We start from the raw sequence: 24,560 nt of genomic DNA on the forward strand, positions 1-24,560 counted from the left end.
AGACCTAGGAAAAGGAAATTTTCCATCACCAGTAATCAAGTTCTGATGTTTTTACTATGAACCCATGCTTTTTCCATGGCACTTTGCCATCTCCCTATTTAAAACAGATATGGGCAAACTAAAGCAATTCACAAAAGAATGGCCAAGACTTCATGATGTGAAAGAACACATCATGAAGAATAACTGTTTAAATCAGTAATGTTTGGCCTGAAGAAGAAATGAGGGGAACTCTTGGAAGAGGCATTCCTGTGTGCCCTGCTGGAGTAGACCCCACCAACATATACATCACTGAAATACAGGAACTTTGTTGTGCAGATGTTCCTGAATAATAGAGGCAAGGCAGATTTTGATCTCAGAATAAAGAAAAGGTTTTGTTTTGGGTCAAAGTTGTCCAAAATATAAAGTTGCCAGAGAGATAGTGAGTTCATCATCACTACAAGATGGTGCAGGGTGTTTTCATGTTGCACACAGATTTGATGGTTTTGAGTTATCAGTGCTGAGGTTACATGATCCTTCTGCTTGCAATAAAGGACCCAATAGGATCTCTGGTACTTGCCTAGAGATGAAATTTCTTACCATGAATAGATATTTTTTTACCCACGTATGAGATATCACAGCAGAATATGGGCATGCTGGGTTAGATAATCCTGCCTATTATCTTTATCCATTTTAAGATACTACTTTGGTTTCCCTTGCAGACTTCATTGCAGAATGAAAAATGTTCTTACTAGCTCGCTAGATTATTCCACTCACTTGGCAGTTAGAGTTCTAAGGGAAGTGATTAAATCCAGCTTTTATTGATTGCAACTGTAGACAAATAAAAGTGACAGTCCCCTTCTCTTTGGAAGTTTTCCAGGCCTTTGGGTTCCTAGGAGTTAGGGACCAAGATAATTTATGTGGGAAATGTGCAGTTAAGCTTTTTAAGGTATTGGCAGGGGGTATGGGGAGAAATCAGGTAGACACCAAAGGATTTGGAAAAATAACAATTTATTTTTCCTTGGAGATAGAAAACTGAGCCTGTTGGTACCAGGCCTTCTAAGGCAACAGAATCTTGAAAGAGCTGGCCACTGGGAAGCTGCAGTAGTCTGAACTCTAAGGCATGGCAGCCTGTAGAAAGAATCCTGATGTCCCCAGATGAAATGGAGCTACTGCAGAGCCACCTTCCACAGAAAGCCCTCTGTCCCCACACCAAGTCTACCTCTTGCACTTCCTACTAACAGCCCTCACCCTCTATGAAGTTGGACTGGGGAGTTAGACCTCAGCTAGGACACTGACACCCCAATGGTGACACCCAGTGGTCATAAGGAACAATTGCATCAGATGGAGATGGTGTGAGCCTCCTGGTTTAAGGGCATAATCTAGGGAAAGGAAGGATAACTAAAATAACTGAAAATGGGTTTTCCACCAATTATCATTGGTGGGGGCTTAAAGTCTTCTAACTGTATCCATGAAAATAAAATATATGTCACTACTTGAACTCAAATGTCAAGGAGTAATTCATAACTGAAACTCTGGACCTATTAATAATCACCAACACCTTCATCTGAAGTACACATCTCCCCAGTCATTATCTATACCCTTAATCTGTTTTTTTCTCTTAAAATCCTATAACCAGCATATGGTTCATATGTTTTCTTTTGTTTGTTACCTGTATCTTCCTATTGGAATTTAACTTCATGAAGGCAAAGATCTTGTCTTTCCTATGTGCCACTATAGTTTCAGCTTTTAAAATAGTGCCTGGAATAAATTTGTTGAATTTAGGGAGCAGAAACTATGTTCTAGGAAATGTGCTATGAATTTTACTGATATTACTTTATCCTTAAAATAGCCCAATGGGGCTATTATTATTCCATTTCATAGATCAAGGAACCAAGGACCCAAAATATAAACTACCGAACTCTACTTCCCTTCACCATTCCTGTTTTCCATCTCACTATTTGCCTTTCTTAAATATCCCCCATTTTTCCTGCTTTGGGTTGAATCATGACCCTTCCCTCTTGGCTCTCAAACAACTCACATGTAACTATCACAGCACTTTTGACATTCATTATCGCTAGTGTTTGTATCTCCCTATAAACTCTCAGTTCCTTGAAGACACTATCCCATTTTGGTGTTCACAAGACAATGTAAGGCCTAGAACACAGGAGGTATTAAAAAATGCTATTATATGATGTAAAACTGGTGACCTACTTTCAGTCAGTGATTGAATGAAGGAATAGGTTATCATGCTCCTCATTCTTAGGCACTCCTCTTTGCTTCTCATTTTTCTTTGTAATACTCTTGCTGTACTGCAGCAGGGAACAATCCCCAGCCCCTTATGAGGGTCCACTCTGTACCAAGCAGAGTACTTGGTATGGAAAGTACAGAAATTAATAAAACTGTCCCTACCGAAAAGAGCCATAGTCTAGTAGAGTAGGATGGATGAATAACTGCAACAAGCACAATTAGTGCCATTAGCACTTTGGGATGTGCAAGTGGTGCTTTGGGAGCAAGGAAGAGAAACAACTAGCCTTGAAACAAGTGTGCCTTGGCTGCTTTTTGCAGGAGAGTAGAGATGAGACTGAGCAGTCTGACACCATATAGGTTGAATACTCAATATCCAAAATGCCCTGGGCCAGAAGCTTTCTGGATAACAAAAAAATTTCAGATTTCAGAACACAGAATATGCATATACATAAAGAAATATCTTGAGGGAGGAATCCAAGTCTAAACATAAAGTTTATTTATGTTTTATATATGCCTTATACACATCGCCTAAAGGTAATTTTATACAATAATTTTACACCTGCATTTTGACTGTGACACATCACATGAAGGTTGGTATGTAATTTTCCACCTGTGGTGTTCTCATTTAAGACAAGCTTCTCCCAAGGGGGCAGTAGAATCTCAACTCAGCCCAGTCAAGTTTTTCACTTATGCCATTGGAAAGAATTTCAGGATGGATCAAAAGCAAAGCAAGCACAAGCAAAGACTTACCAAAGGACAGCCAAGCAAAGGTATACATACTCACTCAAACGGCAGAGTACAGACACCTCTTGCCTCTCAGAGAAGAGGAGCAATGTACCTACGGTTGAGCTCTCTGACTAGATATAGGATTTTCCTGGGAAGGAATGTGGAGGTTCCTGGGTCAGCTTTTGTGAAAATTATATTCCATGTCAGTCACCTGATATTTGGGGTTCAGAATACTTCTTCTTGATTAAGCAGTCTAACCATAAATCAGTTGTGAACACATTGTTTAGGTCTTTTAATCTGGTGACATTTTAATTCGGTTTCTGTTCCAATGGATCTGGTACAAGAATATGCTAGAGGTTTTGATCATCTAACTAAACAGACAAGCATGACTGGTCTTGCTCACAGATCTGTGCCTCCATCTAGTAAAGATCTCTTTCTCCCTGAGAGTCCACCTATCACAGTGTCATTTCAATGTTGTGCAGGATTTTGGATTTCAGATCTTTGGATTAGGGACCGAAACCTATAGCAGCATAAGGAGAAGTATACTTATAAAAATGGGCAAGGACCAGCTCATGAAAGGCCTTGAAGATAACATTAAAGATCCTGAGCTTTATTCTGAAGATGATGGGGAGACACTAAAGGGTCTGACTCAGGAGAGTAATGTGATCAGATTAGAAATTCGAATACCGGTCAGGGGGAAGATAAACCCTAAAAGAAGACAAGCGGATACAAGTGTTTAAAAAAAAGAAAAAAAAAACCTGTAGAGATCAAATTGATATAACTTTCCATATTGGAGGGCTTGAGTGTTCTTAAGCCAATGAGATCTCCCAGACGTCTGTGTAGACGATGATACTATTTGCTGGTAAAGAAAATACAGAAAGGGGGAGAATTTTCGAACCATTCCGAGTAGGGCTGCTACATAGCAGATACTCAGTAAATAACTGTGAAGTTGCAATGAAACTTATTTAAAAGGTAGAAGATAGATTGCTACTTTTGGAGTCCTTTTCAACTACAGCTCATCATAGTGGTCTGGGTTGTAAGAGGCTGGTAGGAGAGGCCTGGAAATGAATGTCAATCAAAAAGAACCCAGAGTAAAAAGAGGAATGATTAAAGAATTCTGGAAAACCCAACTCTTTTTTGGAGGGGAGGGGGGGTCCCAGGGATTGCACTCAGGATCACTTGGCCACTGAGTCACATCCCCAGCCCTATTTTGTATTTTTTTATTTAAAGACAGGGTCTCACTGAGTTGCTTAGCAACTTGCTTTTGCTGAGGCTGGCCTTGAACTCCTCTGCCTCGGCCTCTGAAGGCCACCAGCTGGGCCAAAAAACCCAACTCCTAAGAGGGCAGAGGAAGAAACTAAAAGACAAAAAAAAAAAAAAAAAAGGCATCTATTGAGCACATACAACAAAGGACTGTACTAGGTACTTAAAAAAATATGATTCTATGTCCCCATGAAGAAAGTGTTTAAGGAGCAAATGGCCAGCGGGATGTTTCTATGTGCCACTGGAGTAGAGCCCAGAGTCAGGGGAAAGTGGCAAAATCATCTGACATTCAAGCCACTTCCAGTCCCAATATTGCTTATTCCTTGTACTGCCTTCCCCAACCCCACCCTCACCCTTTCACATGGAGTCTGAGTAGATGAAATAACTTTTATTGATTGTGAGTGCAAGTAAGTGTAAGCTGCGCCTCTCCTGTCAGAGGACACAAGGTACTAGTCTGAAAAGGGAAGGGAGGGGCAGGAACCGAGGGCCATCGCTGGGCAGTGGATGCAGGATTCGCTCCTTATTTGGGCGTGAATGCTGCATTCTGAAAGGATTTATTTTGAGATAAGGCACAGGCACAGGGGATTTGAGTAGCACCCAGATATCAGGCTGCACTTTCTGTTTGAAGCACAGCTGCTTCAGTAGGCCCGGGATCTTCCTCCGTGTCCTGCGGAGGCTCTGGCTCCACCGTGGACTCCAGCGTGGGCTGGACAGCTTCAGGCTGGCCTTCAGCGCTCCTGCCTGACCCAAGGCGAGGCGGCTTGACTGGTGTGGATGGTGGCGCCGCAGGGCCTTTCCGGCCCGAAAGGGCCCTTCGAAGGTTTTGAACCTTCTGCAAACCAGTACGCCGCAACCGCTGAGCTCTGGACTCCACCGGCTCTTCGTCAGAGCTCTCTGCAACTTCGGCCTCTGGCTGCTCTGGGCTCAACTCCGACTGGTCCGCCAGATCCAAGGGCTCTGGCGCTTTCTGGAAGGCTCTGGTTGGGATTTCCGCCTCCTCCTGCATGTGACCACACAGAATTGACCCTGGCAGCCTCTTACCCAGGACCAGCCTGAGACCCACTCCTCAGTTACACAGGGAAAGCTTCCACAGTCAGAGTAGGGAAGAAAATGCAGGGCTGGGAAGGTCAGGGGGCGGAGGAGGAATGGGAGAGGAAGGGCTACGAATGAACTACAGAAGTCCGTGAAGTAGATGAGACCTTGTTCGGGACGTGAAATAAAGGTTAGTGGCCACAAGGGCAAGAACCAGTGGAGGCAGAATATTACCACGAAAAGCACTACGGCCATTTGGGGGGATGGGTTGGGACTTAGACCAAATTCTGCCGACGTGTCTGAGCTCTGGGCGGGCGGGGATTGGGCGGGCGGGGCTCGAGCGTGTGAAGGCGGGATGGGGTGCGTGCAATTAGTGGGTGCGGCACTGGAAGTCTGTTTCTCAGCTGCGCGTGGGGTGGAGAATGCCTATAGGGTAGGCGGGTGAAAAAGGGAGTCCCCAGAATGATGGCCTGAAGGCGGGAAAAGGTCCCAGATTGGGGGACTCCTGAGGTCACTGACCTTAAAAAGCAGGACGTGTAGTTTCCCGCGCGCCACCAGCAGCCCGTGGTTGGCCTCCAGTCGCTGCACCTGGGCAGCGCGGCGCACCGCCCGCTCCTGAGCAGCGTCGGCGTGCGAGCCCACGCGCTCCGCTTTTGCCAGCAGCTGTGCCAGCGTGTTGCTGGTGGTGTCGTGGCTGCGACTCAGCGCGCCCAGGCCGCTTTGGATGCGGCGTACGGAGCCTGTCAGGCCGCCCTGCCTCTGAGCAAGGCCGCCCTGACTCTCCTTCAGTGCCTCCAGCATGGTGGCCAACTTCTCCAGCAGGGTCACCACCGTCACAGCGTGCACCGGGCCCCCAGGAGGAGCTCCGGACGCAGGCCCCGGTTCCAGCGCGCTCTCCCCCATGATCCTTGACCGCCCTGCCAGCTCTCCCTGCGGCCGCTGGCTGCGCTCTGCGCTGGGGCCGCCTTTCCCCGGCTCCTCCCCAGCTCCCGCCGTGACTCAGGCAGGCGGAGTTGGCCTTTTCGGTGGGTGGAAGGGCAGGGGGAGGGATGTTTGTTGCGGGGTCCTTCCGAGGCGCTCCCGCTCCTGCTGCCCCGCCCAGGGGAACCGTCGAGAAGCAGGTTGGCCCAGCAAATCCTCTCCCTCTGGATATGCGTTCCCCTCCTCCCCCCAGTTGCCTAGTGTACCTCTTTCTGGAATGTACTTCCCACAGCATAGGGTGAGTCACAGAATATTTATTTCATGCATTGTGTGGACACAAAAACTATGTTAGCGCGGCAAAAGTATAACAGAGGGGGGCCGTCGCCTCTTGGCCTCCCACGTCGTCGCTGAAGACTATTGTCGGGCTGACCTCCTCCGATGGGGCACGTTGGACCCGGAGTCCCTGGAATGATCCGTTACAGATCTAGGACTGCCTAGGCCCGAGGCTGCACTTTGTGACTAGTCAGACTGTGAATGTGAGCCAGGCGGGCGGTCGGGCGGGGCATCCTCTGGTATTTTCCTAACAGTCACTGCCAGGCCTTGGCTGCAGGCTTTGTTTCTTGCTTCTCTGTTGGATATCATTATATTACTTTCTTACTGAACTTCTCTTTCTTTGGGCTTCATTGATGTAGCTCAGCGGTGTTTACCTCCTGCAACCCCCAAGCTTGAGGGACAAGCAGGACACCTCTGCTTTTGAAACCCTCAAAAGAATTAGGTACTGGTATGTCTTTGTTTGATGGAGGATGGTTGATTACACACACACACACACACACACACACACACACACACACACCTTTTCTGTAAATAGGTAAGAATATTTCCTGAGAGTGGTGATTCGAAATTGCTGGTGCTGTGGACAGGGAGAGAGTGAGCATGGAGGGTCAAGTTAATGATGTAAATTATGAATTTGAATGTCATTAGTTTGGAAAATGCCAGGCCTTGTTTTTAGCAAAACTAAGCAAATTGCTTGTGGTCTCACAAATTCAGGCAATTCTTTGATCCTGATCACTCTCCCTCTTCATCTCCTCATCTGACCTGTGAGAGCCATTTGATAACAACTGTAGGAGAAACTCATGTCACTCAGAGGATAGAACTCACCTGAAAGAACCTGATCTGACTTAAACATAGGAGTACAGTAGAAGATGAGCATCTGATGATACTAAGTTGGTGCCTAACATCTAGAAGCTGATAGAGCCTGGTCCTTCTGCTTAACACAGAAGACAGACTGCCTTGGGAACCTGACGGGAATCACCATCTCTTCCAGTGGATCTACACTTGCCCAGAAAGGAACTCATTAGGGATGTGCCACTTAGAATGATTTCAGACTGAGCAAACGAAATCCAATTCAAACAGATCTTAGTAACAGGAAACTCAATTCAAACATAAAAAGACTTTTTTTTTTCCTACAGTTTTTTTTCTACAGTTTTTTTCTTTTTCTACAGTTTCCTCAACTGCACCCACTGTTCCCACCCTGGCATCAGCTTCACTTTCAGACTGGGAGTAAGGTAGCTACAGTAGTTTTGGGTCTCACATCTCCAGGTAGATCTAGGAGAAAGACAAGACCATCTTAAAATTTAGGACACTTATTTCCCAGAAGCTCCGTGTGACAGACTTTTTCTACTTGCCTTACTCTGAGTCATATAGCCTTTCTAGGAACAAATTCTATGGCCAGAAATGTGTTATACGTTGATAGGCTGAGGCCTTAGTTCCTTAACCAATCACTGACAAGAGAGCTAATAATTCCCCTTTAATAAATTAGGTCCATTTCTGGAGCAGGGTGAGTTCAGTTTCCTCAGGAGTATATGGTGTACAGAAAGAAAAGTGAGTATCTCTACAAAAATCTGGGTACACTAGGAATGAGTAGTCAGATTTCCATTACTGTGACAAAATACCCAAGATAAACAAAAGGAAGAAAGATAAATTTTCCAAGGTTTCAGTTATTGGGGGGCCTGTGGCAAGGCAGTACATCATAGTGGGAGTGCATGGTGGAACAAAGTTGTTCACCTTATGGTGTCTAAGAAACAAAAAGAGGGAAGAAGGGGCCAGGGCCTTAATATTCCCTCCAAACGCAACTACCTGTGACCCATCTTACTTTCACTAGGGCCCCACCTCCAAAAGGTCCATCACTTCCCAGTAGCACCACAGGCTGGGGACCAATCCTTTAGCTTATGAGATTCCAGAGGATATTCACAGTCCAAACCATAACAGTAGTCACGCAAAGATATCTCCTACAGAAGTCTGTGAAAGAATCCACAACCTTAAGGAATAGTGCTGAGGGAGTCCAATGTATTTGGAAACAAGAACCACTTGTATAGATATTTTTCAATGGTATACAGGAGAACAAACACCATGTGTGACAGTGGCAGAGATTGTAATTAAGCTGCCATAAAACAGGAGACACCGAGAAGGAAACAGAAGCTGAAAGAAGCGAGGAAGAGTCCTCCCTGAGGAGCTGCAGAAGGAGCATGACCCTGCCAACACCTTGATTCCACACTTCTAGCTTTCAGAACTGTGAAAGAATAAATTTCTATTGTTTTAATCTATCTGGTTTGTGGTAATTTGTTTTGCGGGTCCTGGGAAACTAACCCAGTACCTAACTTAAACAGTGGCTCTTCTTGTGAGTTTCCAACTTTACAGGGTCATCTACATTCAATAGAAACTGCTTCAAATTTTGAATCTGGATCTTTTTCCATGATACCTCTCAGGATGCTGCAGCTCCCATTCACTCACAACGTAAACAACCAGATACTTCACAATGCACTGGGTTGCTAAGCTATTTCTGTAGATTAGGTGTAGTAAGTGCACCACAGACTTATGGTACTTTCAACTTATGGCGAGTTTATCAGGACCTAACCCCATTGTAAGTCAAGGAACATCTGACACCCACTGGTTAATTGCCATCAGTATCAACACCCCCTCCAGTTAATTCTCTGGATATCTGAAGTTTTGTATAGGAAAAGTTAAAATATGATATGTCAAGAGCTTTAAATATGATATGTCAAGAGCTTTGTAATGTTTTGAACAACCAATAAAAAAAAAAAAAGTTAATAGAATCTGGAGACTCTGGATAGAATACAGACAATTGAACTAATAGTTGTCCAGGTATAATGAGTGTTACAAAAAAGTAGTGGGATAATTCAGAAGTTGAGCTAACAAATACTTTTTTAAACCACATTTCTAGCCCTATTTTGTATTTTATTTAGAGATAGAGTCTCATTGAGTTGCTTAGGGCCTCACTAAATTGCTAAGGCTGGCTTTGAACTTGGGATCCTCCTTCCTCAACCTCCCGAGCTGCTGGGATTAGAGGCATGCACACCGTGCCGGGCAACGAATGCTTTAAAAAAGTATTGTCCAACCTGCTTTGTCAGGAAAACCTTTATAAACTGGCCTATCCCCCATTAGTGATTTTAAAAAATTCCCCTACACATTTGTTAGTACTGGATGCACCCGGAATATATCTGCCTAAAAAGACCTGATTAATGGTGGCCCTCGGATCTACCAATGCCAAGAAGATCTGGGTGCTCTTTTTACTTTAAGTGACAGCAGAAAGGAAACTTCTGAAAGAAATAGATCAGGTTGCAGTGCCTTTGATGGTATCATTTTACATCTTTGTTTTCTTCATTTCTCAGTAGTCAGGTGCTCCACTAAATAATGGTGCAAAGATCTCCTGAAACAAAAGTGGCAGAAACAATGCAGTTCTTAACATCACCCTCATGAAGAAGAGTATCAGGCCCTAGGTCTAGCAACTGGGAGAGATCCAGCAGACAGGAATTGCCTAGAGTAGTAGTACTTAAACCTACGACAGGTAATGAAACAGGAAAGATACCTCCTGCCACAACAAACAACAGTTAATAGATGCTTGGGCTCTGTTCAGTCTATGCTCCACCTTGGAATTCCACCTTGGAATTCTGAGTGTGTGTGTGTATTGTTGAGGATCAAACCCAGGGCCTTACATGTGAGTGTTCTACCATTAAGCCAGCCTCTCACCCTGGGATGATGATGATAATTATGATTATTATTATTTTTGGCATCAACCAGGGATTGAACCCAAGGGCACTTAACCACTCAGACACAATCTCAGCCCTTTGGTGGTTGCGGGGGGGGGGGGGGGGGGATATTCTTTTCTTTATTTAGACAGGATCTTACTAAGTTGCTTAGGGCCTTTTCAAGTTGCTGAGGCTGGCTTTGAAATTGTAATCCTCCTGTCTCAGCCTCCCAAATTGCTGGGATTATAGGCATGGGCCACTACTTCAGTGTCACCTTAGGATTCTTTTTTTTTTTTTTTTAAAGAGAGAGGCGGAGAGAGAGAGAGAGAGAATTTTAATATTTATTTTTTAGTTATTGGTGGACACAACATCTTTGTTTTGTGTGTGGTGCTGAGGATCAAACCCGGGCCGCACGCATGCCAGGCAAGCGCGCTACCGCTTGAGCCACATCCCCAGCCCTAGGATTCTTATAAACTCTATATCTTGGGTCATTCAAAAGACTATATATTCTGAAAAGGGTTGAGAAAAGCCTTAGTGACAAACCTAGCCAAGTCATAAAACACAGTTTGGAAAGTTCTGCCTGTTGAAGGTCATCTATCACAAAGGTCAGGAATGACACCTCTATAACAAAAGACAGGTTAACAAGAAAAAGTCACAACAATTTTATTTAACCAAAGAAGACTTCAGAAATGAAGAGCCAGGGAAAACTATTTTTAGGTTACTGAAGAATGGATAGCCATGCAGAAAATTAATTAGACAATAGGGTATGCTGTAATAGGGGGACTGGAGAAACCCAGATTCTTCCTGGCCTCTCTGTGAAGCAGTCCTTTCTCCTGGGTAAGGGAGGAACTTCCCTGGAAGGAGGATCTTCAAGGCAGACACAGTGACCTTTCCAGGTTTTGGGGCTCACTTTCTAAGACTTTTCTTAAAGATGAATAATTCTGGTTTCAATGAATGACTTCAGGAGAATAGGGGGAGAAAGATGGTGGGAAACAGGAGGACAGGAAGTCAAAGAAGCCTTGCTTCCAAGGCTTTCCAATCTCCCTTAGTTCAAAGTATGCAAGATGCCAGGCACAGTGGTGCATACCTGTAATCCCAGTGACTTGGGAGGCTGAGGCAGGAGTAGTTTAAGGCCAGCATGTGCAATTTATCAGGACCCTCTCTCAAAATTAAAAATGAAAAGTACTAGGGGTGTGCTATGTTCTATTCACAGTATTGGGAAAAGGAAGGGAAGTACTCAGTGTGCTAAAATGTCATACCTTGGGGAATCATTTTCTGGGCCTGAGTACACCATTTGGACCTATAAGTCAGAAGGAAAGATGAAAATGAGGCCTCTGTGAAATCTGCCTCTCCCATCAAGATGATTTGAGGATGTAGGGGAAGGAGAAGGGCAGGTCTTATAAGGGAAAGTAGAGCAGATATATTGAGGATTTTAGACTAAGGTAATGATTTCAGCAGCTGAGAATTACTCTTTCAGACAACTGCTGGCTTACTATTGGATGCTAGTGGAAAGATTCACCAGAGGTCTTTGGGCTATGTGTGCATTGGTGCCCTTTGTCTTACATAGCAATACAGCCTAATAGCTTCTGATTGTTAAACAGAACAAAGAATCTAAGAAAGGATGAGAGATGTCTATGTGAGTTCCTTATACAAGAAATATCCCTGACCCTAGGCATCACTTTCAGATGCTGGGACAAATTGGTGCACCCTTCAGGGGCTGAACCTTTGAATCAAAACATTTAGAACCACCCATTTAACAGAGAATGAGCCCCAGTGGACAGGCATTACCTTCCACCCTTTGTCATAGACATCCTGTGTACGGAAGGGGTAAGGCCATTCCACACAATAAGGGATATTTGTGCTACTGGCAATTAAAATAACTATAAATTTGGGGCAGCAGGAAATAAGTATTGCATTGACTCCAGAAATTAAAATGTCCAAATGGATGGAAGATCCCAGTTCAGTATTAGTATGACCAAGTGGTTGAAGAATGTCTTCAAAGGCAAGAAGCAGGTATATTGCTTACTCAAATGTCTATCTTTACACTTCAGATTTTAGTGGATTGAACAATGTCTACCAGAAACATGCCCAAGTCCTAACTCCCAGTGCCTGTGAATGTGGCTTTCTTTGGAAATACGGTCTTTGCAGGCAGAATTAAATTAAGGATCTTAAGATAAGAACATCCTAAAGTTAGGGGCAGGGGCTCTAAGTCTAGTGACTGATGTCCTTATAAGAAGAAAAGAAGACCCATAGATCAGAAAAGGAGATGAAGAGAAGATAAAGGCAGAGATTGGAGGGAAGCCAAAGCCATGGAATACCAAGGATCACCAGCAGCCATCATAAGTTAGGAGAGATGCATGGTACAGATTCTCCCTCATTGCCTTCCAAGGGTATGAATCCCTTCCAAAACTGATTTTGTGCCTCTGTTTTCCAGAACTGTAAGGAAAAACAAAAAAAACATTTCTATTATTTTTAAGACAGGTAAGTTTCTGCCAGATGTGGAATCACGTGCCTCCAATCCCACTGACTGGGGAGGCTAAAACAAGAGAATCACAAGTTCAAGACCAGCCTGGGCAAAGTGAGACCTTGTCTCAAAACAAATATAAGCCGGGCGCAGTGGCACACACCTGTAATCCCAGTAGCTCTGGAGGCTGAGACAGGAAGATGGCGAGTTCAAAGCCAGCCTCAGCAATGGCAAGGTGCTAAGCAACTCAGTGAGACCCTGTCTCTAAATAAAATACAAAATAGGGCTGGGGATGTGGCTCAGTGGTCAAGTGCCCCTGAGATTAATCCCCAGTACTTAAAACAAAATGAAACAAAAACAAAGCAGGTAAATTTGTGATAATTTTTTACAGCAGCCCTAGGAAACCAATACACACATAGATGCCTACCAAGAGGATTATGGCAGAAAACAACAACAACAATGTAACAATAAGTAAATCAATAAATATGTCGTAGGTGGATGTTTTGTCCAAGGTTCACTGGGTACATCAGAGCACCAGGCACCTGAGATGAGACCCAAATTGGCAGGAGCCCAGAATTTTGGAGGATGTAATTGCTGTTAGAGCCAATTGTCAGGATGTGGGAGTTGGACTTCCTCCCAAAAATGTTCTGGGACATTCCAAAAGGCAAAAAGCCTGGAAGCAGCTACTGAATAGTCTATTGAACCTCTTTCTACAATTTACAGAATTCAAGGCATTCTGACAGCAGAAATGCCTAGCCTGGATTAGAGTTCATATTTTTTAGACAAATCACTGAGAAGATACCATCAAAGAACTGCAGTCCTCCACCTTAAGAGCTAATATGGAAATTCTCAACTACAGTCTCTGTTCTAGTCCTATATTTCACCACCCACATGATAGATGATAAAGCAGATCGCTTGGGAATGGTGTGCTTTACCTCTCACAAGCCATCCTCTGGTTTTGGTTTTATTTGTTTATGGTGCTAAGGATGGAATCCAGGACCTCTCCCAGTCTGAACAAGTGTTCTACCACTAAGCTACATCCCCAGTTCTTTTTAGTTTTTGAGATAGGGTCTAACTAAGCTGCTGAGGCTGGACTCAAATTTGTGATCCTCCTACCTCAGCTTCCCAACTAGCTGAGATTCCAGGTATGTGACACTGCATCTGGCTCATAGGCAGCCCTCTGGACTGAAAGCTAGAATGGGAAACTGAAGATTGACTTAAAAAGATACCATAAGCAGCAGCTCCAGAAGGGAGATGACTTAAAATTATAACTGCATACATGACACATACCTGTAATCCCAGCTACTTGGGAGGCTGAAGCAGGAGAATTGCAAATTCAAGGCCAGCCTGGGCAACTTAGTGAGACCCTAAAAATTAAAATTTAAAAAAAAGGCTGAGGATATAGCTTAGTGGTAGAGTACCCCTGATTCCATCCCCTGTACAACCACCACCACCATGACCAAAAAAGAAAGAAAATGATCTAGAACTGCAGCTCTGCAACTTCTTTATCTTAGCACCAACATCCCCCTATGTATCTGGGGCTGGGACTAAAGAAGGCAAAGTCACTTTGAGCCAGCCACCCAGTATCTACACCTGGAAAATAATTTGACTTATCAGATTTAGCACTACATTAGTTGGGTGATGTTTAATTATGGAGTTTTGTTTGAAAAATAACTATCATATGTTTGGTATCTGTTAAGTTTGAATCTTAAATTATCCCCCCAAGGCTGCCCCCCCCCCAATAAATACCACTTCCTAACTACAATGAGGTGAGTAGCTTTGCTCCATCAAACCCTTCTGCCAGGATGTTCTGCCTCACCACAGACATAGAGCAATGAAAACAGCTGACCATGGACTGAAATCTCTGAACCTGTGAGCCAAAGTAAATGTTTCCTCCTTTAAACTGTTTTTCTCCAATGTTTTGTCACCATGATGGAAAGGTGACTAACAGTATCTAAAGAAGAGATCGTTGTTATTCCATTCAGTTAAAGAAGTTGGGGCAGAGAGCTTACCTTGGGCAAAGGACAGCACTAGCCCTTTCATTCCATCCCACTGCAGAGCAATTGTCGTGTTTTAGCAATATTGTACAACACTAATTGCCCTGTTGAATATTTCTCTCCGAATTGGATTCATTAGGTTTTCAGAAGCAGAGCAGAAAGTTGCTCATAACCAGACCAAACGTATAATAACTAAGCCATACAGGTATGGCAGTTGAGAGACCTTGAAGAAGGTTAAAACATACATTTGAACAGGTCTGTAAGCTTACCTGTTTAGTTCAAAGGTGAAAATGATCCTGAGTCCTTGAAACTGAGAGCCCAGGTTATTGGCTTCAAGAGACATCACAGTAATCCATTAAGGGCCCTGGAAATAATATAGTATGCAAAATCAGTCTGCCACCTGCTATCAACTTGCATTTGTGGGATTGCAGCTTAATCAGGACTCCTTCTTATTAATGGGGAGTTGGATGAATGAAATACTAGACATAGATAGGGCATAGGTTGTTTGTGTGTTTTTGTACTGGGAATTTAACTCGGGAGTGCTTTACCACTGAGCTAATCCCCAGCCCTTTTTAAATTTTTTATCTTGAAAACGGGGTTTCCCTAAGTTGCTGAGGCTGGCCTTGAACTTGAATAGGTCTGTAAGCTTACCTGTTGAGTTCAAAGGTGAAAAGATCCTCCTGTCTCAGCCTTTTGAGTTGCTCGGATTACAGGCATGGGCCACAGCACCTGGTTAGGCATAGATTTTAAGATGTCCTTCCTGTCAAATTACATCTAAGCCATATAATGAATGGGCTAAAGAGCAGTGAATAAAGTACTTCTTCCCCATAAGAAGGCAAATGACTGCTTCAGGACCTGAACTGCCTGAAATGCCAAAGGGGAGGAAGGAGAACTGGTCTTGGAGTCACATCCCCAGCAAAGTAGAATCAGTCAAAGGTTGATTTGCTTGAGAAGTTAATGTAGGTGGGGGGATGCTGTATAAGGGGCTGGAGCCATATTATTGATGTGGACTAAAGATAAAAAAAAGAAGAAAGATAGAGATGGGGAGGGGGGAGGAAAGGGAGAAGGAAGGAAAGGGAGGGAGAAGGAAGCAAGGAAGGAACTTACTCATATGTGTACTTCTACACGTAAAATTTGTACCAAGATATTAAGGAGACCATATTTTATGCTCTTACATGGTTCTATCTGAATGGGAAATTGTATGAGACAGAAAAATGTAATGTGCAGCTGGTGCTGTACTTATTAAGGGTACAGATTCTAAATTGTGAATTCTCAAAGGAAAAATAAGAACTGCTCTCTGTACTTAATTTAGGATTTGTAGTATCCTCGGGAAACCAGCCACCTGGTAAAGCTTGGAGGATCTACCAAAACACAAACAAACATACAAACCTGGACCCCAGCAAGGTTAGCGGGATGAATTGGGAAACGGGAAAGACTGAACATTTCTATGGGTAAGAAGGCCTGTGGAGTCTTGATATGTGTCTCATGCACAGAGAACCTGTTACTGCTGCCTGATACCCTAATCACAAATAATGTGAGGAGCAAAAAAGTTTCTAGTTCAGCACTGTTCGATACAAATGTAATGTGTGTAATTTTTAATTTTAAAAAATTACATTTTTTTAAAAAAAGAAGCAAGTAAAGTTAATTTTAATAATATATTATTTAACTCAATATATCCAACATATTATCATTTCATGAACTCTTTTTAAAAAGGATTTAATGAGATATTTTACATATTGTTATGTCTCTGAAATCTGCTGTGTATTTTTTATTTACAGTACAACTCAATTCAGACACTGAATTTTCATTGGAAATAATTGGTCTATCTTTAGTGTTAGTTCATAAAATTTACAGTTGAAAGGTAAATTCATATACCCAAATTGTTCCAAATATGCTTAAGCTTTCAGTAGCTGAATTAAGCATCAGGAGGTTTGAGGGGGGGGGGTTATTTTGTTTTGAGGGATGGGGGCGATAAGGGAGTAATTGGGGTTTGGGGGTGTATTTTTGTTTGTTTGTTTTGTACTGAGGATTGAGCCCAGGAGCCACATCCCCAGCCCTTTTTTATTTAAAGACAGGGTCTCACTGAGTTGCTTAGAGCCTCATTAAATTTGCTGAGGCTGGCCTTGAACTCATGATCCTCCTGTCTCATTCTCCTGAGCTGCTGGGATTACAGGCCTGTACCACCTTGCCCAGGGAGTAATTGTTTTTGTTTTCCTAGAACTGGGGTTTGAACCCAGCACCTTGCACAAGCTAGGCAAGTGCTCTAACAAAGAACTACAAACCTAGTCCTTCAGTTTTAAAGTTTAGATTTAAACTATTAAAATTAAATAAAGTGCAAAGAGAAAGGAAAGTCAAAAGTCAATCATGTAGGAGACTCATGCTTATTAGATTTATGCCTTTTTCTCAATTTTGGTAAAAATTGACTCCTGGATAGATAATAAAGTCATAGAATGAAGAATCCAATCTCACACAGGAAGTAAAAGGTGGAATCAATGTCTAAGGCTCTAAATTTCCTTTGAAAACGGAAATTGTCTCCATCAGTTAGGCAACTGAACCCTGAGAATCCATCCTCTAGTCTGGAGTTACTGACCCATGTCTCAGAGATCAGGACCACTTCAAAGGCAGTCTTGAAATACGGGAGGACAGAGGTAAACTTGGTCCCTCCCTCACTGTCCAGCAAAGCAGATAACTTTTTCTGGCCCTCTCCATATTTCCTCCCTTCTGTGGCCCTACCTACTTGCTGACACCATCTTTTTCCTCATAACAGTTAATCCTCATTATGTGAATTCAGTATTTGCAAATTAATCTATTCAAATTTATTTGTATTTCTATTTCAGAGTGCTTTTGTGGTCATTTGCAGACATAAAGTGACAAAGTCTGAGTTACCAAATAGCACTCATTCCCAGCTGAGGTCTAACAAGGCAATGCTCTGCCTCCCCACCCCCCCACCACACACACACATATATTTTTGTTTAGTTAAGCCCTTTTATTACTTACCACCAATTCACTCTTTTAACTAGTCTATTATTTATTTATTTGTTTTTGTATTTCAAAAAATTTAGTTGATACACAATATGTATACATATTTATGGGTCACAATACAATAATTTGATACAGGTGTGCAATATGTAATGATCAAGCCAGAGTAATTAGTGCTTCCATCTCCTCACTTATCATTACTGTGTGTTGGGAAGCTTCAGACTCTTATTCTCCAGTTATTTCTAAATATATCATAAATTAATGTGGATTATATTTACCCTAATAGGCTATAGAGCACTCAAAATAATCTCTTCCCTCCAAGTGTATTTTGGTAGTTGCTATCTGACCTTTCTATCTCTCCCACCACCTAGTCTCTAGTGACCACTGTTCTACCCATTTCTTCTATGAGAATGACATTTTTAGCTTCTACAAATGGCTGAGAACATGTGGTTTTTGTGTTTATGGGCCTAGTTTATTTCAGTGATGTTCTCCAGCTCCATCTACTTGATGCAAATGACAGGATTTCATTTTTTTATAACTAAATAATATTTCATTGTGTATATATACCACATTTTCTTTAGCCTTTCATCTGTCATTGAATACCACAATGAATTCCATATCTTGGTTACTGTAAATAATGCTGCAAGAAATACTGAAGTGCTGGTATCTCTTTGATACAATTATTTAATTTTCTTTGAATATATACTCAGAAGTAGGATTGTCGGATCACACAGTAGTTCTAGTTGTTATTTTCAGGGGAACCTCCATACTGTTTTCTATAATGACTGTACTAATTCACATTTCCACCCATAGTGTGTATGAGTTCCCCTTTGTCTTCATCTCACCATCATTTGTTTTTGTCTTTTTACAATAGCCTTTCTAATGGGTAAGATGATATTCATTTTGACTTGGATTTGCATTTCCCCAGTGACCCGTGTTGCCGAGCATTTTTTCATAAAATTTTGGGGCATTCATTTGTGTAATTCTGAGAAATGTGCATTCCAGCCATCTGTCCATGTTTTAATCAGATTATTTGCTTTCTTGCTGTTGAGTTGTTTGCATTCTCTATATATTCTAAATATTAATCCTTTCTGGATAAACAGTTTGCAAATATCCTCTCCCATTCTGTAGATTAACTCTTCACTCCGTTGTTTCCCCTGTTGTGCAGGAGCTTGCTAATTTGGTACAATCCTGCTTGTTTATTTTTGCTGCTGTCCCCCCCGCCTTTTTTTCAGCTTTTGTACTGCAAACAAATGTACTTTTTGTGGTCTATGTTGTGCCACATTTTTTGCATTTTTGTTGGTGGTTTCACTGTTTATAATACCCCCCACACATAGTGCTGATGGGCTGGCTACTGTTCCTAAGCAAAAGGTTGTGATGTGCCTTGCAGAGAAAGTACACATATTAAATAAGCTTCATTCAGGCATGTGTTATGGTGCTGATGGCCTTGAGTACAATGTTGAAAAATCAAAAATATTTATCAGGTATAAGGTGTTTTCAAACGGAAACACATATCAAACAAGGTTATATCATTAATTGGCTGATGTGTCCATAATTCTACAGTAAACTGTTTTCCTTAGGAGTAATGATTCAGTATTCACTAGTCAGTATTTGCAGTGACTTTTCTAAACATTAAGGGAATTGAATTTAGATGTTTGTGTGTATATAAAATTAACACATACTTTAAAATACATTAACAATATAAATATACAGGCATATATAGCTATAAAGATCTTAGTGCAATTTTCTATTTATTCCTCTTATGACCTGCATATTAGCTGAGTCTACCTTTGTCCCTTAAAAATCTTAGTTTGAACCCTACCGATTCCATAGCCTTTGAACATCTAAAGTTCTCTCAGAAATGTTTAGCAATTCTCAAACTCTGTTTTTTCCACTCCATTTCCCAGCCCATTCCCTAGAGGGTAGCCACTCTTCTGACTTCTAACAGAATTGATTTTTGTTAGGCACAGTTTTAAGGCTTTTGTGCATATTAATTCAATCAATCCTTACTATTCCATTTCACAGTGAGGATTGGAGAAATATAGAAGTTAAATGGTTACTTGCCCAGATAGCACTACTGATAAATGCAGAGATGGGATTCAATCCAGGTATCTGCTTCTTAAACAATTAAACTATGCTCCCAAAATACAACCGCAGCTAGAGACAGTAAAATAAACTTATTGGAAAAGAAACGCTAACCACCAAATTATTATTTGCATATAACTTCAAATGTACTCTTTCGTTTTATTTCTTCTCACTACCCAGTGAGGAAACCACGAGGATCAGAGAGGGAAAGGAAGGTGCCCAAGAGCCACAGTTGTAGGTGGCAGAGTTGGGATTGGAGCCCAGTGCAAAATAAATTTCATCTTCGTATTCACAGAGGAAGAAATTGAGGCCAGGAGGGCCTAAACAAGTTACAATCCCAACCCTCCAGATGGCCCAGCAAAGTGCTCTGCACAAAGGTGATGTTCAACTTGCATGAGGTCCTTCCTCTTGACTGAATGATTAGATGCTAATTGACTCCTCAGATCACTTGAGGCAGCCTGGAACCTCAACTGTACTGACGCTGATAACAGGAGATTTGTAGGTGTCTAAGATTGCCCAGACCTAGCAAATAAAAATACAGAACATCCAGTGAAATTTGAACTTCAGATAAATGACAAATTGAGTTTAAGTAGATCTCATGAAATATACTTTTAAAAAGTTATTCATTTGTTTATATGGAGTTCAATTTTAACTGGACATCTTGTATCTTATCTGTCAACCCAACCCATGAATTAGACACTGGAGGAAGAAAACAAAAGAATGAAGGAGAAGAGTGAGGCAGAGTGAGCAAGGAAGGGGCACTCCAAATTTGAGGAGCCAGAGGGACTGACTTGTGGGTACTTGGTCTGTCCTGACACCCACAACAACCTTGGGAAGGGGTAGAAGAGCACCCACCTGGTTCTGGAAGGTCAGAGCTCCCATCCACACATCTGGGTTCAAATTCTACCTATGCTGCTCCATGTTGTGCGTTATGGATCATTCACTTAGTTGAGAGTTTGCTGTTTATAAAAAAGAGTTGAAAATGACACTGATCACACTAATGTCACATACTCAGTTATTTTTCCCCATCCATATGTTTGTTCTCTCATTGTGGAACTCTGTCCTAAAATGAAAGGAAATTTAAAAAAAAAAAAAAAGGTTGTGATGCTTCTACTAGTAAGGCAGGGTGGCACACGCCTCTAATTCCAATGGCTGAGGAGGCTGAGACAGGAGGATTTCAAGTTCAAAGCCAGCCTCAGCAACTTAGTGAAATGCTAAGCGACCCAGTGAGACCCTGTCTATAAAAAAAAAAAAAAAAAAAAAAAAAAAAAAAAATTTAAGTGGTTGAGTGCCCCTGAGTTCAATCCCCAATACCAAAAAAAAAATTGTAATGCCTCTGAATGCTGAACATTTTTGATGATCACACATGACTGGCAGCAAGGAGAAACTCAGATGGGTTTGATAAGCAGGACTACACCCTAATATACACAGAGAACTGGCTGTGAATCCTCTGTCTGCCGTTCTCCACTTACTCACTGGGTGACTCTAGCTACATCTCTTACTCTCTCTAATCTTCAGGAGTAATGGAGGCTTGCTGGCATTCTATGTGTAGCAACTAAAAAAATTTCCCAAGACTGTCCCAATGTGGTCAGGGGACTCAGCTTTTTACTCAGCTCAGCTGCAGTACTTTTCTAGAATGCTCATCACTAAAATTAAAGAGGATATGAAACACATGAGTTCCCTGCCCCTCACTCAACCATCATTCCTCAGACAAGTATGCAGATATTATACAGTCATCCTGCAGTACCCACAGAGGGCTAGTCCACGAACCCCCACCATGATACTAAAATTTTCAGGTGTTTCTCAAGTCCCTTGTATAATAATGTATTATTGTATTTGCAAACAGCCTTCACATTCTCTAGATTATTTATAATACCTAATATAATATAAATGTTATATAAATAGTTGTTGTACTGTATTTTTTAGGAAGTGATGACAGGAAAAATGTCTGTATGTGTTCAGTAGAGGCTGAATGAATCATCAGAGATCTAACTACACTGCACATGAATGAAACGCTAGGAGAACAGTGCTCAAATGAGCACAGAAGAGACTGAAGTCTATGAAATGCAAGAAGCTGCAGTAAAATGTGCCTACTCATTACCTCATTCAAATGGATGCAGTGTTGTGCTCAGCTCAGTATATGGCAAATTCATGTTCTGCCTTTTAGAACTTTTCAGAATTTTTTTCTGAGTATTTTTTATATAAGCATTTGATTGAATCTGTGGATGTGGAGCCCATGGATACAGAGAGCTGATTGAGTAACCACACTAACAAGCCATCCAAGCACCTGATGGATGGATGCAGTATGACCCAAAACCCATTTCCTAAATGTTCTAAGCACTCTCAAAAATATATACGTTTGCCAGGCACAGTGGTTGCATGCCTGTAATCCTAGCAGCTCTGGAGGCTGAGACAGGAGGATAGTAAGTTCAAATCCAGCCTTAGCAAAAGTAAGAGGTGCTAAGCAATTCAGTGAGAACCTGTCTCTAAATAAAATACAAATAGGCCTGGGGCTGGGGCTCAGTGGTCAAGTGCCCCTGAGTTCAATCCCTAGTGCCAATAAATAAATAAATAAATAAATAAATACACACACACACACACACACACACACACACATATATATATCTTGACTATAGGATTATTTTATTAATATAATTTTTAGGAAATATAATGAAAATTCTGCTTGCCAAAATAGCAGAATCCTATCTGTCTATATAGTGAAAGCGCAGGAGGTTCATCGATGTTCATTGATGTTTCCCAGCCTTGCCCAGGGAAAAGAGATGTGAGAGTAATGAGAAAGATGAGTATTTTGAGTTTAAAGCATGCAATTTTGAGGGGAAAAGTAAGTGTATCCAGGTATGGTGCCACATGCCTATAATCCCAGTGGCTTGGAATGCTGAGGCAAGAGGATCACAAGTTCAAAGCCACCCTCAGCAATTTAGTGAGGCCCTAAGTAATTTAGCAAGACTCTCTTAAAATAAAATAAAAAGGTCTGGGGGAGTGGTTCAGTGTTTAAGCATCCCTGGGTCAATCCCTGGTGGAAAAAAAAAATGTAACCTTGCACTTATTTGCAACTTGTTGCCACAGATATTTTAGTTCTTAGTTTTAATAATATGTATACAACACAGAAGAGCCTAGACCAAAAAAAAAAAAAAAATGTTGAATCTAGACATAAAAGGGCCCAATCCAAATTTGTTGCTTGAAAAAATAAACAAACAAACCAAAAAAAAAAAAAAAAGTTTGCTTTGCTAAACAAGGCAAAGTACCACTTAAAAGAGGACCATGTTTGCAATGACCCTGAGGAGTAATCCTGTTAATAAGCGTTAAGCCTCTGTTTCTTATGCTGCAGACTTGAGAGAAATAGACCTGTGAGGATAATGTTTGGAGTGTGGGAAACATAGTAAATGTACTGAGTCTAGTCACAAGCCAGGCCTACAATGTTTGGAACATGGGGATCCTATTAGTTTAATTAATATGCCTTGGCTTTCCTAAACCCAGTACCCTTGGAAGAACACAAGCAGCAGTCAGTGCAAGAGAAGTCACCATCACTTTCGTTGCTGGACATACCCACCCTGAAGAAGAGACTCCAGGCCATGGAGAAATGCTGGCAGCAAAGATTGACAGTGAGAGGGATCATGCCCTACTTTGACTTATGTCTGTTTCATCCTCTGTAAATAATTCTTTGCTTAAGGCTCCTCAAGGGTTAATTTGTTTTATTTACTTAAGCAGGCTAGTGGGAGGAAACAAGCTATTTCTACAACTGAAATATATAGTCTTGCCCCCATTCCAGGCTAAATATAGGACTTAATCCTCTATAAGGTGCCCAAAGAGTCATTGGCTGAAATTGAATGCAGTTACCATAGGGAAACCCCACAGCTTGTCCATGTAGGGTGCAAGCCTTGCTGGACCAGAGTCTTGAAAAAAGAGGACTGTCCGATTATCCCATGTGAACTGTCCTCTCAGAGTAACCTGCTGTGCTTAGTACTTGTGCTCCACAAGTTAGGGACTCCCTTTTTCATTCCTCAATCAAGTGGGGAGGGATCTTTAGAATAAGGGGAATAAAGAAACAAGATTTTTCCAGGGACAGTGGCATGGATCTGTAACCCTAGCAACTTGGGAGGCTGAGGCAGGAGGATCACAAATTCAAGGCCAGCCTCTGCAACTTAGTGAGTCTCAAAATAAAAATAAAAATTATCTGGGAGTGTAGCTCCTTGGGTTCAACCCCCACTATCAAAAAGATAGAGCGAGAGAAGAAAAAGAAACAAAATTTTAAGTAAAAGAGGGAGGGAAGGAGGTAGCGAAGAAGAGAGAAATAGGTTAAGATTTAAGTTAAAATCACAGAAAAGAGAGTGGATTAAATATATATCATATATACATATATATACAATGAAAAATAGTAAAAAAAAAGCTAAATGTAAAATCAAATTTAACAAGCTGATGCCAATTTAATAAGAAATTGATGGTTAAGTTTAAGAGGTAAAACTGGTCTTTATTTTGTCTGTCCTCTATAATCCATTTCATGTTGTCCATGCTTTTAACCAGTTTGCACCAAATGAACTGACCCAAATCTTACACTTCAAAAGTCTGAACCTTTGGTGAATTAGGCTAGAATTATGTGAAGTGTATAATTAACCTTTACCTCCAGACACACAGTATAAGCCATCATAAAAATCATGTCTCTGACATCCTATCCACATTCCTCCAGGCCTTTGTTAAAAAGGGTCCTAGTCAAGTGTCACTTTTGTGCAATGAACTTAAGTCCACTCAGCTATTCCCAGAATGAGAGGCTTCACCACTATGGACCATGCAGCAATGCTGGGG

At 41.8% G+C, this 24,560-nt stretch overlaps 1 protein-coding gene and 1 long non-coding RNA gene across 3 annotated transcripts; one reads left to right on the top strand and one right to left on the bottom strand.

Moving 5' to 3' along the window:
- Positions 1 to 4,588: 4,588 nt before the first annotated feature.
- On the bottom strand, positions 4,589 to 6,292 carry Cavin3 (caveolae associated protein 3). Its single transcript, XM_076846776.1, has 2 exons — positions 5,767 to 6,292; positions 4,589 to 5,215 (listed from the first exon to the last, which is right to left on the bottom strand). The coding sequence occupies exons 1-2, from the start codon at positions 6,148 to 6,150 to the stop codon at positions 4,820 to 4,822; spliced, it is 780 nt and encodes a 259-aa protein (XP_076702891.1). The 5' UTR covers positions 6,151 to 6,292; the 3' UTR covers positions 4,589 to 4,819.
- Positions 4,790 to 8,771, top strand: LOC143392765 (uncharacterized). 2 transcript variants are annotated; one of them, XR_013090403.2, is made up of 2 exons: positions 4,790 to 5,437; positions 7,216 to 8,771. It is a non-coding gene; the product is annotated as an uncharacterized LOC143392765 (long non-coding RNA). The 2 variants fall into 2 exon arrangements; XR_013090404.2 differs by lacking the exon at positions 4,790 to 5,437 and adding an exon at positions 5,589 to 6,466.
- Positions 8,772 to 24,560: the final 15,789 nt, after the last annotated feature.

Source organism: Callospermophilus lateralis, chromosome 2 (genome assembly GCF_048772815.1).
Source record: "Callospermophilus lateralis isolate mCalLat2 chromosome 2, mCalLat2.hap1, whole genome shotgun sequence".
In the NCBI taxonomy this organism is placed as follows: domain Eukaryota; kingdom Metazoa; phylum Chordata; class Mammalia; order Rodentia; family Sciuridae; genus Callospermophilus; species Callospermophilus lateralis.